The 19,382-nt window shown below is 37.1% G+C and overlaps 1 protein-coding gene across 2 annotated transcripts in view; it reads right to left on the bottom strand.

The window, feature by feature from the left end:
- Positions 1–2,080: 2,080 nt before the first annotated feature.
- LOC149174412 (nicotinamide adenine dinucleotide transporter 1, chloroplastic-like) overlaps positions 2,081–19,382 on the bottom strand; it is a 237,082-nt gene continuing 219,780 nt past the window's right edge. For both annotated transcript variants that reach the window (XM_089419330.1, XM_089419332.1), the window contains exons 6-9: positions 3,847–3,941; positions 3,644–3,732; positions 3,428–3,522; positions 2,081–3,305 (exon numbers count right to left, since the gene is read on the bottom strand). In XM_089419330.1, the coding sequence (XP_089275456.1) occupies positions 2,907–3,305; positions 3,428–3,522; positions 3,644–3,732; positions 3,847–3,941 (678 nt within the window). In that variant the 3' untranslated portion in view covers positions 2,081–2,906. The remainder of the gene's footprint in view (positions 3,306–3,427; positions 3,523–3,643; positions 3,733–3,846; positions 3,942–19,382) is intronic.

Genomic DNA, 19,382 nt, shown 5'->3' on the forward strand with positions numbered 1-19,382 from the left:
TAGTTGCACTACTTAGATGTTGACATAAAAGGATATTCACCACACAATAGCAAGTGACTTCATTGTAAGAAAAGCCTATTTTTAACGAGTACCTTGAGTCTATTTGTAATCATATTTACAAGCTTTCTTATATATTTAAAACAATAACAATGTCAAAGTCGTAAGATATAAAAGCAAGTGAAACTGATAACAAATAAAAAATAAAAATAATAATAAAGTTCGACTTTGGTTTGTGATTGTCAAAGGTTGAAATGCAGTGATATCATTCTCTTTAATGAAACTATGATGCACTGAAGGGAAAGATGCAATCTCCGTGTGAATTGAAATCAAGAACATGTTATTCATTGATAGGAAAGAGGTGCAATTGAAAGATAATTGTTTAAAGAGCTACCACCTACTCTATCAAAGAACCATTTGTTATTGTATCAAAGGCTACAACCCCCCGTGAAAGAAAAGAGAGTTTTCATATTGAGAAAAGAGTATATTTCTCCTTATCAAGGAAGAAGCCAAAAATTGTCGTGAAAGAGAGTTGCTACCAAACCCATGATACAGCAGTCATATCTGAGAAAGAAGTCAATTTGCAAGAGAGTTTAGTATGGGATAGTGATAAAGCAAAACATAAAGATATATTTTAAAATAAGAAATTATTGTGTTTATCATTCATCGTTGTGAGTGAGTTGTGAGTGAGTGTGTGCGTGGGGTATTTAAAACAAAATTAAAAAACAAACACAATCATGTCACATCTGTTGAAGAGAGGAAGCTGCAGTGTATCAAGATTTTGAAAGATTATTTAAATACCAAGTATAGAAACAGTAGAGGTTGAAATAATAAAAAAATAGCTCCTTATCCTATTATAGTGTAAATATAAAACTATTTGTTTTGAAAAAGATATATAAATGGCATATTGGTTTTTGCTACATTACAAGTTTTTGAGAATATTTTATTTTTGTTCTTACTTTCAGATATCATCATTAGAAGAGACAACTCTTTAGTTTTGTAAGTTATTTATTTCATTAGAAGAGGCAAATCTTTAGTTTCATAAGTTATTTATTTCAATGTTTAGTTTGAAATGTAAAATTCAATGTTTTATTTTTGTTCTTACCTTCTGAAATTATTATAATCACAAGAGTATTTCAATAAATGGCATATTGGTTTTTGTTACATAACAAGTCTTTGAGAATATTTTATTTTTGTTCTTACTTTCAGAGATCATTAGAAGAGACAATTCTTTAGTTTCATGAGTTATTTATTTCATTAGAAAATACATTTTTAGTTTCATAAATTGTTTATTTCCATGTTTATTTTGAGATGTAAAATTCAATATTTTATTTTTGTTCTTACCTTCTGAAATTATTAGAAAAAACAGATCTTTAGATGTAAAATTCACATAGATACACCCCATACCCAAAATATTATCTCACATAACTAAGCAACCACCCTTGATAGATACATGCATTCCAGAGAGAAACTTGATATTCAACCCCATAACCCCATATCAGCAGTTTTTGATGTGGCATAAAAGCCTTTACCCTTCTGCCTATGAGCATATGACACTTCCATGATTTAAGATGCTCGCTCCCAAACAAGGGATCAAGTGGTGGATTGCTCTCTGGTAACATTGTATACATAGCACAACTACCTTGCCAAAGAGGTTAAAAAGGATAACCCACAGAAAAGCATATCTTTTAAATGTGTTTACTTTATTTTAATTCACCGCAAGAAAAGCATATATTTTAAATGAGTCCGTTGAATTCATTTTTAATCATATTTGCAAACTTTCTTATATATTTTGAAGAAAAGGAATAATTTTAAAATGAAAAATGTCTAACATGAAAGATCATGCCAAATGTCTGCCTATTGGAACACTGTGAATGCTATTGACAGCAAATTATTTGAATATGATCACATAAAATATTACAAGTATTAAATGCGTGGAACCATTGCAGCAGAGAATGTCGTGCAGAAACATACCATGATATCATAAGAATGACCAAGCCATGGAAAACGAGCGCATAAAACAGCGAATCATGAAGAAATGCACTACAGTCCTGAAATTTCGTATAAATATTGGGTCAATTAATTAACAAATAATTCCTTATAACTCGTATTATAAGTATCTACAGATGTCATATTATCACGGACCATGAAAACCAAATAAGTTGTACACTCGAGGGCATATGAAATGCCGGTATAGCAGGCTGCCATTTTTTGCAAGACATAGAGGTGAACTAATGCATTTCATTTGAATTGCAAGCGAGATGGAATTCGATAGACGTCTTCAAAATAATACACTGACAAGCCGGTACGTAGAGGGCCTGCCCCATTTTTCCAAGGCACATAGAGGTAAAAAATGCATTTCATTTCGATTGCACCATGGATCCTGATCAGACAGCTTCAAAATGATGGAACTTCACACCGGCAAACAGGCCTCCGATAGATTTTATATGGAAGAATTGACCTGCGGTAAACAAAAGGATGGCCAAAAACGTACCAGCTGCACCAATTCTTCTTTTTCATTGCCACTCTAGTATAACTAGCCCGCTAAGGAATACAAGGAAAACATTTCCCTTAATAGAATTATAATTACCGAGTGATAAACAAAAACCCTGGAGAAAACATGAGTTCAAGACGCTGCCACGGCCAGTTACAAAGATATTGAGGACAAATAATGTTAAATAATATAGCAGGAATGAAATATTGATCATTGATTGGATACCATCTCTTCTCCAATCCAATTGATAGGAAACAAATAGATACGACAAAGACCAGTGCTTATCAACATCAATGATCGTTGTAATTGTTCCTGGCCAGTATTATACAAATGCCTGAAAATTTTTGTCCCCCGGCCAAGCCATTTTGATACTCGGCCAATGGACCAAAAATCATATCAGAATTAGAAGTTGAAATTAATGTCTTGCGGTTAATTGATCCTTTTTAGTCAAGGATAATGAATTCATCTTGGGTGTTGCTTGGTGAGATGAAGATCTAAAAACAGAATCATCTTCTCGCTTCACTCCAAGAGTGCTCGACTTCTCCTCTGGTTCTCCAGCATCGGAAGGAAAGCCAGATGGACTCGATGCAGGTTCAGATGGATATAAGTTGTGCAAAACCCTCAAAATCATCTCAAAACTACACAAGGTTATTACAGCACCTGGTGTAGTCCTCATCAGGTTTGTCGCACAGCCCCGATAAAATCCATTAATTCCCTCCCTACGGAATACCTTTTTAACACAATCAATTACACCTGTATATCGTACTTCTGAATCCCTTGCATGGCCTTGTTCTTGAAGCTTCGAGCGCACAACCTGTTAAAAAATATGGTCCCCATAAATAACAGGTCTTTATCCACAACAATCTTAAAAGTGCAGAGCATAAAGAGTTATAGACTAGATAGGTATTGCCTATCCGCCGGTGTCTATCATTCTACCTCGTGTGGATAAGTCATTGTTGATGCTATTATTTTAGACACTGAGGAGGCAACGGCAACATCAAATGGACCAAGCTTGTCTGGGGTAGTCCCACCTGCGTAGTTATGAAAATCTCATGCGTATGTAGAAACAAAAAGATCAATCCACCAATAAAATAACACACAAATCATTAACATGAAAACAGTTCCGCTGAATTCGAATGAACAGTGTCTCACCCCGTTTCGCCAAGTATGACTTAAGCTTCTCATATAAGGGAAATTGGATCGCAACATGACTTACTCCTGCCAGAGCAGGTACAAGACCACTGTCCAGACAAAAATAATGCTTTATTTTAACAGAATTATATGACCTGCTAGTCTTGCGTTCAGCTGAAGAGAAAAAGGAAAGGCTAGTAATGAAATGGAATTTGTAGACAAACCTATAAAACCCTCGGATTCCCTCTTCTTGAGCAATTCTACTTAAAGCAGAAAGAGTGCTTTTATATGGTACAACTTCAGGCCTCATTCCTTGTGTCTGCAAATAGAGTGATATTATGAATAATTCATGAAATTTGAAAACACTCTGAACACAGCACAGTTGTAAACAAGTGCAAAATACTTATCGAAACCTTTTCCATCAGGTTATATAACAGCATTATTTCTAACAATTCAACAAATCTAAAAGACGTCAATTATTCAATTATTCCAAGGGCAGTGTAGAGGCAAGAATCACTTCAAGTAATCAAAATGTATAAAATGGCCAGAGAGTAGTTCAAGCTTGTTGATCATTCTCTTCCAATATAAGATTCATTACCTGTACTGGAACAACTGTTCCAACTCACCTTTCGAGACAGCATAGCCATTAACAGTAAAGCAACACAAATCCATATATTAAGGATTCGACGATAGTTTTATGATAACATACTTTCCATCACCAAGCAAGAAAGAAAATGCAATCAAAGCAAAATCGATACAATAACATAATTGATTAATTACAATTTATGATTCAATCATTATAATATTCCAAAAAAAAAATAAAATAAAAAATATTCTCCAATTATGTTCAGCTTGCCAGCCAGCAACCCTATGAGATTTACAGATAGCCAACCTCAAAGGCCCTCCACTTATGCTCCAGTCAGTGCTTTGAGACATCTAGCCTACTTATTAAAGGAAGGTGGGTCATCCATTATAAGATGCATTAATCATGCTTGTCATCGAGTGCTTTCATTTAATGCTTACGAGCATCTTAGTATGAAGCACAAGTTGAATTGGATGGTTGAGCATCTTAGTATGAAGCACAAGTTGAATTGGATGGTTGACTTCTTACGGTTGTATTCTTGTTTCCATGCTTCACCTTTGGTGGTTATCCCTTAATCCTAGTCCAGTGTGTTATCACCAAAAAATTGATCATCTAGCCATGATTTATTAGATGATCGAAATACACGGCCAATTTTACCATAGTAAAATTGCTTTCACTATAAGAAATTACTTAATAAACCACATTTGTTAAGTCGTTTCTAATTAAACCCATGAAAAATAATTAAATAAATCACTATTTATTTAATTATCTTCTAGGAATAATTAATTAAACCATTGTTCAACTAATATTCCTTGTCATATTTGACTTAATTATTTATTTAATTATGAGAAATAAATAGATAAATCATTAATTATATTATTTTTCTCTAGGAAAAATTAATTAATCACTAATTAGTTATTATACCTTGTCAAATTTCACTAAATCCCCTAGAAATACTTAAATAAATAATTATTTGTTTATTATTCCTTAACCATATTTCTTGAGAGGATAAATAAATCATTTATTTATTTATTATTTCTAAATAAAAGTATTTAACCAATTTAAATCATTTTTCCCTCCAACCAAATATAATAAAATATTCCAAATAGTTAATTCTAAAATTTGGTTAATAATATTTTATTATTTCCTATTATTCGAAAATAACCTAATATTTTGTTATAAATAAAGGATTTTACATTCATTCTTCACTTTTGATCATTTTCATTGTTGCATTCACTGTTGCATCTCTGATTATTATCATTGTCGCATGTCATTGAGCTCAAACATTTTGTTTGTTGGGTTTTACACATTATAGAGGAGAGAGACTCTACAAAAGCTGAAGACATTGAGGATAGCCAAGAACCCATCCTATAGAGGGGGATTGATAACATTATTTGTTCCCTTCACAAGTTTCCCTGAATACTGTAAAGAAAGGTTACTGATAGTTTTGAGTTCATAACAGCGAGGAAGAAGAGGCTCGGCAAGGCCAAGAGAGAAGAGACTCAGCAAAGCGCACTACTGTAGCACTACTATAGCAGCACTGTAGCAGCCCTGTAGCACTACTGTAGCAAGCTTCGTTGAAGCCCCTGCTTAAAATTGGTATCAGAGCCAGTAACGTCTGGTTCGCCCAGTAAGTACTCAACAAATATCACTCTTTTCATCTTTCAGTTTATAATGGATCCCTTCCGCAAATCTGTTTCATTCCGAGAAATTGAAGAGCATGAAAAATCCACTCAAGAAAATCCCTTGCGGGATATGTTCGCCACTGCCTCCAGTCGGGTTCTTAATTCTGCCGAACTTGAATATGAGGAAAGTCAACCCACTACTAGATGGTAGTTACCTATCATTAATGCTTCACAAGTCTATGCAGATTTGTCTGCATTTCATTTAGTTGTTGCTACCCGTATTAGTATAAAGGAGTCAATAAGTCAGATACAAGAAAATTCTGACTGTGTACAGAGTATATCCCTCCTTGATCCCAAAACATTACAGGCCAAGGCCAAACGGCTAAAAACTCAATATCTTCATCTGGGTTGTATAAGAATAGGGATACATGCACTTACTCATCAAGGTCTAAATACATTTGTATTAGCTACTGTCCATGACCTTACCCACAATAAATACACAGATTCCTTAATAGGTGGGATAGTCACACCTCTATCGAACGGGCCAGTATATTTTGATTGCTATCCAAATTTCTCTATTTATGTCTTTGATGAAACCATAAAAGACATCCTTCAATTACAAATCCAGACCACTGGATTTGACATGAACAGAAAACGACATAATATAGCAATCCAGACCCGAGGGTGTTTTAGACATACTAATACATTATATCCAGCAGTTCTGCATGTGTTGTCGTACTCACAGATGCAAGAAACCAGAAGATTGAGCACCAAACAATCAAATGGGAAGATCTAACTTTCCCCGAACACTGGGTTGTCTCGAATCCCAAGCCTCCTTCTGTCAAGAAAATAACCTCTGCAAATATTCATGAAGAATCATCCAAAGCCATTCTCTCCTTTCCCCGTAGATCCACAATTGATAGAAAAAGGATTGATGAAGACTGCAGAATGTCTCGTTTTTATGTTTCTCCAGAACTGGCTGATACTGCTTCCTCCAGTTCCTCTGTAAATTCTTGTAAGCATATTTCTCTTTTTGAGTTAGCCCAGCTTGTGAATTTTAATTCTTTAGAAGTCAAATGTCCTGAGTGTCAAAATATTATCAATTTAAGCCAACTTGCAAATCTGGTCCTACATGAGAACCATAATCCCAGAACAGGTGAAGCACCTCCTTCTACTTCTGTTACTCCCTGTCCAAATCCTAAATGCTCTGAAATTCCATTCCCGCATGAATCTGAGCATGTTCTCATGATACATACAGTTCCTACCTTAGAAGAAGAAGATCCAAGGCTTACAGAATTGTTTTCATATATGAGACCAGTAAAACCAAGATATGGTCTTGGTTATCTTGAAAAATCAAAAGGATTGATTCCCAACTGCAGATTTGGCCGAGTTCCGGAAGATTGTAAAAAGCCTAGTACAACAGAGATGCATAAGTTCTTTACGCTTATGGATGGTTGTCCAAAAACCAAAATCCCAGAAAAATGGATGAAAGCAATGTTGAATTGGGATATTTTCACAAACCCCAAAGCTAAAGAATTTGGAAGCAGTCATATTGTTCCTCAGAAAATAGCATTGTCTGTAGAATGGAAAAAACACATGGAATCCACTGATACTTGGATTTCTTTCTATACCTGGTTAGAAAGAAGACAGATTGCTAATGTTTTAATGACTGACTCATCAGCATCCTCTCCATCCCAACATCTCTGGCAAGCTCTAGATGGCCTTAAGGTTGCGACTCCAACCACATTTCCACCTTATAAGGGAATTGTGCTTGGAGAAGGACAAAGTTCTGCCAAAGCAGTTCCTTTAGTCTTAAAGGATGATAATGCAATAGGCACTGAAGGCAGAATTCAAAAAATAGCAGAGCAGTTGAACTGGACGAATACTGCTTTGAAAGGCCTTGAAATGAATATTGCCAAAGCTTTGTAGTCAAAGATCAGTTTGATACTGTACAGGTTTCCCTGAATACTGTAAATAATGCTCTAGATAAAGTACGATTTGATAATTCAGTCGTCAAGACTTATATGAGAGAATCTCTAGACAAATTAGAGAACGTAGAAGACAAAGTGGTAGAGCACATTGATTCTACATCAAGTCAATTAACAAAATTGGTAAATAAAGTAGACAGATTATCTATTGGCAAAACAGAGAAACCAATTCCAGCAACATTTATGCACAAAGGATCTGTGCGAATACAAGACCCTGTCAAACCCATCGACAGATTTCCATTCTTATTCCCCAAGGAGTCTGCATCCCAAGAAATAAAAGAGGAAACAGACAAAGAAGAATCTTCTAAGGTTGCAGAAACACCAAAAGATGAGCATATCACATTCTCAGCTTTATTTAAAGAAGAGAAGACAAAAGTTTTACCTATATATGAGCCATTAGAAAGTCAATACACCAGGTATGCTGCGCCTGATATCCGTGGCAAGGGTAAAATTCCAGAAACTCACACATTCTTTGCTGATTCTCATAGAGAATGGTCTATAGACAACCTCAGTGTAGGACAAATCAGAGAATTAATAGATATGATGTACACAGAGTATAAACTCATGTGTCTCAGAGGAAAACCTGAGGTAGATGCTTGTAAGACCATTATCCAGTGCTTTACAGGCACACTCCTGAGATGGTGGGAAACAGAATCTTCTCCTGCTTTGATTAAGCAAATGGAAGATCAATTGCTCAAAGATGAGCAAGGTAACATAATCCACAATCCAGATGGGACGGTCCAAAACAATATGATTGGAGCTCTAACCTCCATGATCGTTGAACATTGGTGTGGTTCAGAAGCTGATATAGCTGATAAAAATGAAGTTGTTCTAATGAACCTCAAATGTTACAAGATCTCTCAATATGAAGACTTCCATAGAGACTGGATGCAGAGGATATATGAGACAAAGGACTCCAAAAATCTGTTGTGGAAACAGGTTTACTTGGCAGCACTTCCATCAAAGTTTGTAGACTATCTTCGATTACAAGAAGTCTTCCAGATGCCATTTGAGTCCTATACATGGGGACAGATTTACAGTTTGATTACTAAAACATTGGTTGGCCTTTGTACTAGTGCAAAGGTAAATAATTCATTAGAAAAGTTGTCTAGATTTCCGGGCAGCAAATATGGCCTATCTCTAGAAGATCCACTAGTTAAGAAAAGGAAGCTCAAAAGAAGAGCTAAGAAAGAAAAGTTGCACACAACCAGAAAAAATTATAATAGATTCAGTAAGAAAAGGCCTCCATCTAGGCCCTGTGCACAACAAAAAAGAAAGGGATATTACAGGTATATCCCAAAAACACACTATTACAGGCCATCTGATATCCACTTACACAGTCATAAACAAGAAAAGTGGAACAAACTGACTTGTTGGCTCTGTGGCCAAACAGGACACACTGCAAATAACTGTCTTGTAGGAGAAGAGTTGAAAAAGAATCGTGGCAAGAAATCTCAGCCACAAAATCAAAAATTAAAACAAGTCAAGACTGAGACCCAATATTTTTGCATGAAATGTGGGTCCAAATCTCATAGGACAGAGCATTGTCCTAATGTTACAATTGGTGATCGCCCCCAAATTCAACAACAAGAATTGTTGTACTCATCTGATGAATTCTCAAATTCAAATAATAGTCCTGTCTATTCATCTGAAGAATTTGAAGAAATAAATCTTCATGCTAATGCCTGTAATTGTTCAGATTCAGACAATTGTAAATGCATTTTTACTGACAGTGAATCTGATTCTACAGAATCATCTTCAAAAGAAGAGGCACAGTATAAGAAACTCAAAGAAAAAGTTCTTATGGCTCAAACAGAGGAAGATGAAATAAAAATCTTATCTCAGATCCGTGCAATGGAGGATGGAGAAATGAAGACTCGCCTCACAGAAGCCTTCATGGATCAGCTGAAGATTTCAAATAGCAACAAAAATTCTGGTAAGAAGCCACTTTTTATTGATGCCTCATATGCAAGAAATGCAAAATCTTTTCAAAGACAAAGACAACAGGACAAGGTCCGCCCACTTACCTTGGGGGAAGTAAGCCATGAAATACACAATCTCAAATCTGAAATTTCCCAGCTAAAAATTCAGGTTCAGGGATTAGAAAAAGGAAAAATGCATAAAGAAACAAAACCAGAAGAAGAATCTGATCCAGAAGATTACTATAAAGCAAATGTCCAGATCTATGAAGGAATAAAAGATAATGATTCTGGTTTTCAAGAAATGCGGATACTCGCAGTCGAGTATCAACAACACCACGTATAGGTACAAATTTGTATACAGAATGAAATTTTTAATTTGACTGCACTTATTGATTCTGGAGCAGATGTGAATATACTCAACAATAAAGTTATCCCAGCAAAATTTTGGATGGCAGCTAAAAGAGAAGTTATTGGTCTAGGCAATAAGACGTTGAATTATGAAGTGCCCAAAGCTTCTATATGTTTTGACAGACATTGTATAAAATTGAAATTTGCTATTGCTGACATCCCAGTTGATTGCATCCTAGGAAACATTTTTCTAGCTGTTGTAGAACCTCATGGTTCATACAGGACAAAGAACAACAGAGGTGGATATTTTATCACTCTGCCTACTTCCAGTGGCCAATCCAGAAGGATAGAATTGCCATATGTATCGACTCCAAGAGTCTCGACAATGGTCCAAACTATGAAAGAACTGGAAAAAGCAGAAGCCAAGTTATCAGACTTAAAAGATCTGAAATCCACTCTCAGCATCTCAAAGCAGTTAACTTCTCCAGCAGTACAGAAAAAGATTTCAGAGCTAAAAGTCCAGATTGAAAATGAATGTTGCGCTGAAGAACCAAATGCATTTTGGCACAGAAAGCAACATTCAGTTGAGCTCCCATACAAAGCAGAATACACAGGCAGACCTTGTAAAAGCAAGGCAATCCCAATGAATAAAGAATATAGAGAACTCTGCCAGAAAGAGGTCCAGAACCTGCTAGACAAAAAACTGATCAGAGAATCAACCAGTCCATGGAACTGCTATGGGTTTTATGTCAATAAAAGATCAGAACAAATCAGAGGAATCCCGAGACTGGTCATAAATTACAAGCCTCTGAATGCAGTACTATCAGATGATACATATCCAATCCCCCACAAGGGTGATCTGATCAGTAGAATTGCAGGAGCCAAAGTATTTTCAAAATTTGATCTGAAATCAGGTTTTTGGCAAGTCGCCATTTCAGAGAAAGATAAATTTAAGACCGCCTTCAGTATCCCAGCAGGGCACTATGAATGGAATGTTATGCCATTTGGCCTCAAACATGCTCCGTCAAAATTTTAGAAGGTGATGGATAACATTTTTAAGCCATTCTTTGATTGGTTAATCGTGTACATAGATGACATTCTGATTTTTTCCAAGAACTTGCAAGATCATTTCAGGCATATCCAGATCTTTGTAAATACCATCAAAAGAAATGGTTTAGTCCTAAGTAAGAAGAAGATTGAGGTTTTCCAAACCTCCATTAAGTTTTTAGGCCACAATATTTTTAATGGCCAAATTTCACTGCAGAAACATGCTCTTGAATTTTCGAGCAAGTTTCCAGATATAATAACTGACAAGACTCAGCTGCAGCGTTTTCTTGGCTGCCTCAATTATGTCAGTAATTTCTATCAAGATTGCGCAAAGGACAGAAGTCTGTTGAACCAACGTCTGCGCAAGAATCCTAAACCCTGGACTCCAGCTCATACCAGAGCTGTACAAAATATCAAGTCTAAGGTAAAAACTCTCCCCATCTTATACATATCAGATGATGTTGCATTCAAAATCGTGGAATCAGACGCCAGCAATATTGGCTGGGGAGGTATTTTGAAACAAAGAAAAGGGTCAGAAGAGAAAATTATTCAATTTGCTTCAGGAACATGGAACCCTACTGAGAAGAATTATTCCACCATTGAAAAAGAAGTTAAAGCTGCATGGAATTGCATTGATAAATTTGAAATTCATCTTATCAACAGAACATTCCTCCTCAGGACTGATGCATCAGCATTAAAGAAAGTCTTGACAAAAAATATCAAAAAACCTGGGGAAGCTAAATTCGCAAGATGGCAAGCATTGTTTGCAAATTTTGATTTTCAGGTGGAACATATAAAGGGTAATGAAAATTGTCTCCCTGACTTTTTAAGTAGGGAACACCTTCAAAACATCCAGCATCAAGAACAAGATCATATTATGGTCATAGTAACTGAATGGGATCCAACTCAAAACCAAGAAGTCCTCAGAACAATAAATGAAGATCAAAGTTGGACTGAATACAGAAAAAATTGGAAACCCACATGGCAGCTCCGAAGCACAAAAGTCTTGGATGCTAATCTACAGCCACACCGATCTCCTTCATCTTGTGCCGGAAATAAGAGTCTTCCCAAAAGGCAATAAATGGATACATGACATGATTTACTCAGATAGTATGGTCAGAGCACATAGGGCAGAAGAAGTACTACAAAATGTCTTTAAAGATATAACAATGATATGGAATGAAGGAGGTGACAGAAGAAAAATATATCATAGATACTTCACTATAAACAGAGCCTGGAATACAGAATGGCCAATTACTAATCCAGTCTTATGGCCCCAAAATGATCCTAAACTTATTTTCCCTGACACAGTGTTTGATTTTGCAGGTTATAAGCAGCTATGGTGGGATCTGCTTAATGTAGATGGAAAAAATGAGACACACTACACTAAGCTTAAGTTTGGATCTATCAGAACTGGACAAAGATCACAACAGTCAAAATGGCTAGAGGATTGGTGGGATGACTATGGTGTTAACCGTACAGCCATTGATCCAATCTGCTATGAGGCCTATTTCCGCTTAAATTGTGATAAATGTTTTCACAAAAATAACATGGAATGTATTCATGAACCATTTAGAGATGTCCTTTATTCCTTCTACCATTAAAGTCATGGCCACCAATTCTAATTCTCTGAATTTTACTTTTTCAACATCACTGGAGTCAATTGTAGGCTTCTTATTTTTTCCTTTGACCAAGTTACGTACTTTGTTCTTTTCAAGGATGAGGTCAATCCTCTTCTTCCAAGATCTATAATTTGAGGCTCCTTCAAGTTTCTTTTCTCCCTTGATTGTGTTAGACATCTTCCTTGAATATAGTAGACTCTTTCCCTAAGATAATATTTTTGAATGGTTCCTTGATCAAGTGTTTCAGACTACCCTTTTCTTTCTTTCTTCACCAAAGCTTGATACCATGTTAGAAAATCAGAAAGGAAAAAAGATTTTCTTATTCGTGATAATTACTTGTGATGTTCTTGATTTGTTATTACGTTTCTTTATATCTTCTTTCTTTTAGTTCATCAAGCAATTACCAAAGCAATAGCACATAAAACAATGGGCACCAATGTAGGCTCATAGCGAGGGAAAAACCCTTGTAGGGGAAAACCCAGTCAATAATTCTTCCTTCAATAGTTTTCCGGAGATATTCCAAGACTCTTGACCTTGACAGACACTTTCCTCCACACCAAGTCAACCTTGTTCCTTACTTGTAGATGATCCTTTTTGACCTAGCAATAGTTGCAGCAGCAGCAACACTTTCTTCAACCCAACAACTTCGACCTTTCCTTGGAGACTTCGATCTTCACTGAAAAACTTCGATCTTCACTCAGAAACTTCGATTTTGGCCCAAGACAGCTTCTTGAGGTGGCAACGTCACATGGAAATTGGCTATGGCATCAACACGGCAACTAGCTACGACATCATATGACATCAACAAGAAAACTTCGATCTTCCAAACTAGGGCACGAGAGAGAGAGATAGTTGCACCAAAAGTTTGATTTTCCCTTTCTCCTCCTAGACCAAACTCGTGCTTCCTTCTCTTCCTTCTTCTATTTCGCACTTCTTCCGGCTTCAAGAGAGATTGAACTTTCCTGTGAGAGAGAGTGCTTCAAATGGAATTCGAATGGCTTCATTTGTAGCCCTTTGATGAGGTTGAGAGGTCGACTTGGTGTGGAGACAACATAACTCATATTTGACTCAATACTTAACCTTTTTACATGATTGACAAGCCCAAGAAGGGTCTCTTTAAAAGTACAATGACTCTGTTGACTCAGAATAAATCCTAGAAGTCCTCAATGGGGACTTTGACCTAAAGCATGAAACCCATGCTTTAATAAGTCAAAATAATAATAATAATACTTTTCTTTATTCTTTTGACAAGTACATTACATGATTACTCAAATACATTAATGAAGACCGAACCTAGTTACAATTTCCAACAAATGCACCTAGACCAACATGCCCCCACCCAGCTTAGTAGTACTATAGGGTCAAGCAATTGATCCAGCGCCCAAATGAGCTTTATCTCATTCTTTGAGACATGGTAAGGCTAACAGCATCTTCAGTGCCCTCAACGTTGGAAGAGAGTCGGGAATATTGATCACAAGGAGATCCATGAGTCCCATTTTGTGCCCCAAACCCAAAACTAACGTCCACAAGATGATTTTGACAAAGATCTAGTGGCCAACCCTTGGAAGAAGAATTTATAGGGCCTCTACACACGTTAAGGCACTCATGGTCCTCAATGCAAGCCCAAAGGAGACATCTACTAGCATGATGTCAGCATTTCAGCTTGCACATGTGGAGATTTACTTTATTTCACAAACGCTACTAGGTCAGTTTGTGACCTAGACTAGTATTTGCCCATTATTTTATGATTCATAGAGGCTACTAGGCTAATTAGGCATTTCTATGCCTCGAATAAGTAGAACCTATCATTGTAACTTCTCATGATCATACCTTTGGTTTTTTGGCCTCACTAAAGGAATTCGGACTTGTTATCTTGTGGAAGAATTGGATATCTTGGATACATTTTGATATTTGAAGCTAATCTCAAATATTATTTAGAGCTATTCTTTGGTCTGATGGATAGAAATCTTGCATGTTATCATGTAAGTGCACTTAATTGTTGAATATTTATTTCTTAATGTCTAATGTATGGAATGACTTGTTACCCACCATTTTGCGGGTGATATCCCTACGAGAAAAATTTTCTCCAAGATGGTCCTTAGTCGGCAGCCAGCAACCCCTTGAAGCCACCAAGTAGCTCGTTGTGCCATTTCTCCGCCACCTCAGCCAGCCATGTGGTCCCTCACCCATCTGTCATGATAGTATGATTGATGGTGGGCCTCCCGAACCTAAAGGTATGCCTTGTCATTTGGTAATTGAGTATTGTAATTTGCTTATCATGGATACTTTTGGGCATGGATTAATGGGGGGATTCGGCGGAAAGAGCAGAGTAGATTTGTGCTCTTGTCCCCTAGACCTATTTTGGATGTTTACCTTGGACCCTAGTTTCGTGGGATCTCTTTTACTAACCTTTGGGCTTTAGAGATGGCACTACATGGGAAACCCTGATTTTGGTTGCGTGGTCTCGCTCCTTCATCCACATATATCACTCCCTTTCCACTCATTATAACCCCACTCATCGTTTCTCCCACCTGGGCCCACATTCCTCCACTTGGTCCACATAGGGTTAGCCTTCCAACTCCCCTTGCCCACACCTTGGGTTGGGCCTAGAATGATGCGTCAGAGGTTGATGCGGCTAAAAAGAAAAGTAAAAGCATAATTGGCCACATTCAACAAGAAAATGTACCATAAAACACAAAATATGGTCGGGACAAACACATTTAGCACATGGGAAAAAGCCAATACATGAGCTCTACCCCATTATCATGGCCATCACCCTGATTCCTATAGGTTCTAGATGAGCCTCCTTTATCATTTAGGAACCCATGATTGTCCCAACCACTGGTGCGCAATGAACCGCCCTACCTTAAAGGGGATATCCACTGTTATACCTTACACATCATGCTCTTATCCCTTGATCCCCGAGAAGCTAATCAAAGAAAAATCATAAAAGGTAAAAGACATATAAAGAAGGGTGGAAAAATCAAGGTCGGGGCACCTCATGCACCATGATTGCTCCCTCCTACACATTATATACCAAAGTGTGGGCTTCATTTTTACTAGCTACCCTTGTACCACAACATGTGGCCCAAGGTTGCTCCTTTCATTCCCTACTCCATTCATCCCTTTATCACATACCACCACCTTTTGAAGAATGTATCTTGGACATACTATCCCCTTTAAAGGTAGAAACCACCTAATAAAGTACTTGGTTAACCCCATTTGAAGCTTGGAGACATTAGCACATGCCAAAGCCCACTATGGAAATGCATGTCATTATGAAGTGCCTACCTGTTGTCCATGGTTTGTAAGCTCTTTAACTCAATTTCCTTAAGTGACTTGTTGTACTGAAAGGCTAGGGGATGCATTGGATCTTATGCAGGATAGCATATGGTCTCCATTTTGGTTTGGTCTCCCTATACGGGGTCCTAACCCTCCAAACGGCTACAATGGCACAAGCAGTGTGTGTGTAGAGAGCCATGGGCTTCCACAGTAATAGACAACACTCCATGGATCCCCAGAGATGTTCAAAGATTGCTCGAGATTCACCTATTGGACGAGGAAGATGCACCTAGTTCACCATGCCCAGACAGCCCCATAGTTGTACCATGCACTTGGTAGATGACCCAGGACTTGTATACTAATGTGGCATAACTTACACCATCATCTGAGCCTTTACAGATGGTCTCCAAGCATCTTCGATCTACTTGGAAACCCATGAGGTTATTTGTGTGCCCTCACACCCATTGGGAGCACCACAAGTTTATTATTTGGATAATAAGGGGCCAACCCCTTGTCCACTACTTCTGGGAGTCCTATTCATCATTATGGCACTTATGGACTTCATCAGGCTTCTTAGAAGGCCCAGCGACATGTATTATTGATCATTCGACCTCTTGAGAGGTTTATTCTTTTGTTTATGAGCTATTTTGGTGGGCTTGTCACCAAAATATTAGTTGTTTCGTACTTTATTTTATTCTAGGGGCTAATGTTGGCCCAAGTAGCTAAATCGAACTCATTAGAAGTGTATAAATAGAAGTGATGAGGATTCATTTTGGCATCATCACTTGGATTCGGAACTTGTATCTCTTTAGAGATTTTCTTTATCCTTCTTGGAGTACAAATTTTTGGAGCATGGAATGAATTTTGACGTTTGGATAATTTTCATATGTCTTGGAGCTTCTTGATGGCATGTTTTTGGATGGCTGGATATATTCTTATACATGTAAGTACATTTTAATGATATTCTTTCTTTCTAATTTGTCACATACATTGTTGCGGGGAATTCGCTATACTAGGGTATTTGTTGCATCTCTTATGCGAAGTTGTGGAAATTTTGTTTCTGGATAGTGAATGCTTCATGTGTAATGAATAAATGTTCCTAGGGATGTTTCATTACTAAAATTCATCTTGATAAGCCATTTATCTTGCAAAACGAAGTAGAAAGCCTTTGAAGTTTCTTTTGTTGTTTCGCTAGTGCCAAGCGAAGTTGTCTTTGAGGCCTCCTCGACCTAGAAAATTCTAAGGTCCATAGCCATAATTCTACCTGACTCCATTTCTCCCCAAAGGATTAGGCACTGGTCCACCCAAAGGTGATCACCTTAAACCTTTTTCATCCTACTCCCTCTCATTTTCTAGGCCTAGCCCCATTAGGTCTCCTAGGGCATCATTTATCTTGCAAACCACCCATTAGGTCTCCTAGGTGCCCTCCAATTTTGAAAAAATTCCAATGGTGGGATCTTGAGATATCTCAAGCCCTAGCCTCGAGATTGAATCTTGCCCTTGGTTTCCTTAGGCTAGAAGCCTCATTGGGACCCTCACATTGTCTTGCATTAAAAAATCTTTCTTTGGTCCCTTTCCCCCTCCAAAATAGGTCAAGCATATCATTGGTTGCTAAACCCTACCCCCTTGACCTACCCCACCCCCCGGGTCCACTTGGCCTCGTGTGGTCCCATACACTATTTATGGTAATTCTTCAAGAATCACTAGGAATCCAAGCTTTCACAAGAATTTGGTCGTGGTGACAATGGGCCACTACCCCATTGTTGCCTCTTGGTCTACTTTGTGCAGGGGAATTCGGCCATGGTAACAATGGGCCACTACACCATTGTTTTCTCTTGGTCTACCTTATGACTTGCAGGATTTCCTCCTCCAATGGGCTGCTAGATTTTGGGGCAACTTTTTGTTGAATTTTCTATAATAGAAACCAATCTTAATCTAATAATTACTTTTCAATAATTTCCAATCAAGTTATCTTATGTCACATATATCATTAAGCAATTATACATAGAAAGTCTCAATAGTAATGCAATGATAATAGTAGGATCATAAAGAGGTAGTCAACCACAAAAGAGACAACAAATTTTGCCATAGGAAAACCCAACCTTGGGAAAAACCCAACAAACTTTTCTTCTTGTAGAAATTGCTCTTCGGCAATAATTACAATTCCATAATTAATTTAGGAATCTGTGCCAAAATCAAGGTCAATGTTACCAGCCAAACCTGGTCAAAATATTAGCCAGTCAATTGTTGGTCAAACATTAAAATCATCACTTCCAGTCAAATTTCAACCTAATCAAAGAGTCTCGTGCAGTTAACTTCAGGTATGTGGTTGACCCTTACAGTCAACTTGGACCTACAATTGACTTCCTGTGGTAAAACCGTGATCAACCCCTGGAGTTTAGTCAAAATGTCTCAGGAGGCTAGCCAAAATGATCATAATTTTCTAATAACTTGGTGACTTTGTTTTATTGCAGAAGGGCAATGAGTTTCTTGTGGAAGACATTGGTCATTCATGCACTCAAGAAGTCAAGATTGTTGGAGAATGTAACTAGATTCGGTCTTTGTTATGAATATAATTATATAAAAATAATGTAAATATAAATAATAATAACAATCATAGTAATGATTAATTAGTGATAAGTACTGAAGAGGCATGCTAATGGGACATGACCATTCATGAAGAGGCACCTGCCTAGGTATATAAGCTGGCCTCATTTATAAACATATCATCTCATATCCCATATCTTATATACATTCTTATATAAATATATTTGTCCTATAATGGATATGTACGTATACCAAATATTCTGAGTATTCAGCTACGTTTATGAACTTTGTTCATAGCATTGGTATCAGAGTTATTTGATCCTCTGGCTGTTCAACCGCTACACATATCCAATCTGATCCGCCCTTTGGCCATCAACCCTTGATCAGTTTGTTGTCGTTGGAAATCGGGATTTTAGCCACACAAATATTTGGAGGTTCTCCATTCTGCTGTTAGGCCTTTGGCCATAGAAAAAAAAAAATGTTGATTTAAAAAAAAATTAAAAAGAAAACAAAGAAGAGAATATTTAAAAAAAAAATTAAGAGGAAAAGAAAAAAGAGAAAATATATATATTAAAAAAATTATTATAAAAAGGTTTAAAAAAACAAAATACATAAAAAATAATAATAACAATAAATAAATAACAGTGCAACGACCCACACACACAATCGCCCAACAAGAGCCTCATGTCATCTCCTCTCCACTATACCATACGCCAACATTGTCGGCTCAATCAACGACTACCACATGCAACAATGTACACAACCACCATCACTGTTGTACGTTGTCTATCTGTAG

The sequence above is a fragment of the Pinus tabuliformis genome, chromosome 4_1, assembly GCF_031772625.1.
Source record: "Pinus tabuliformis cultivar Carrire ecotype Pingquan chromosome 4_1, CPIR1, whole genome shotgun sequence".
Classification (NCBI taxonomy): Eukaryota; Viridiplantae; Streptophyta; class Pinopsida; order Pinales; family Pinaceae; genus Pinus; species Pinus tabuliformis.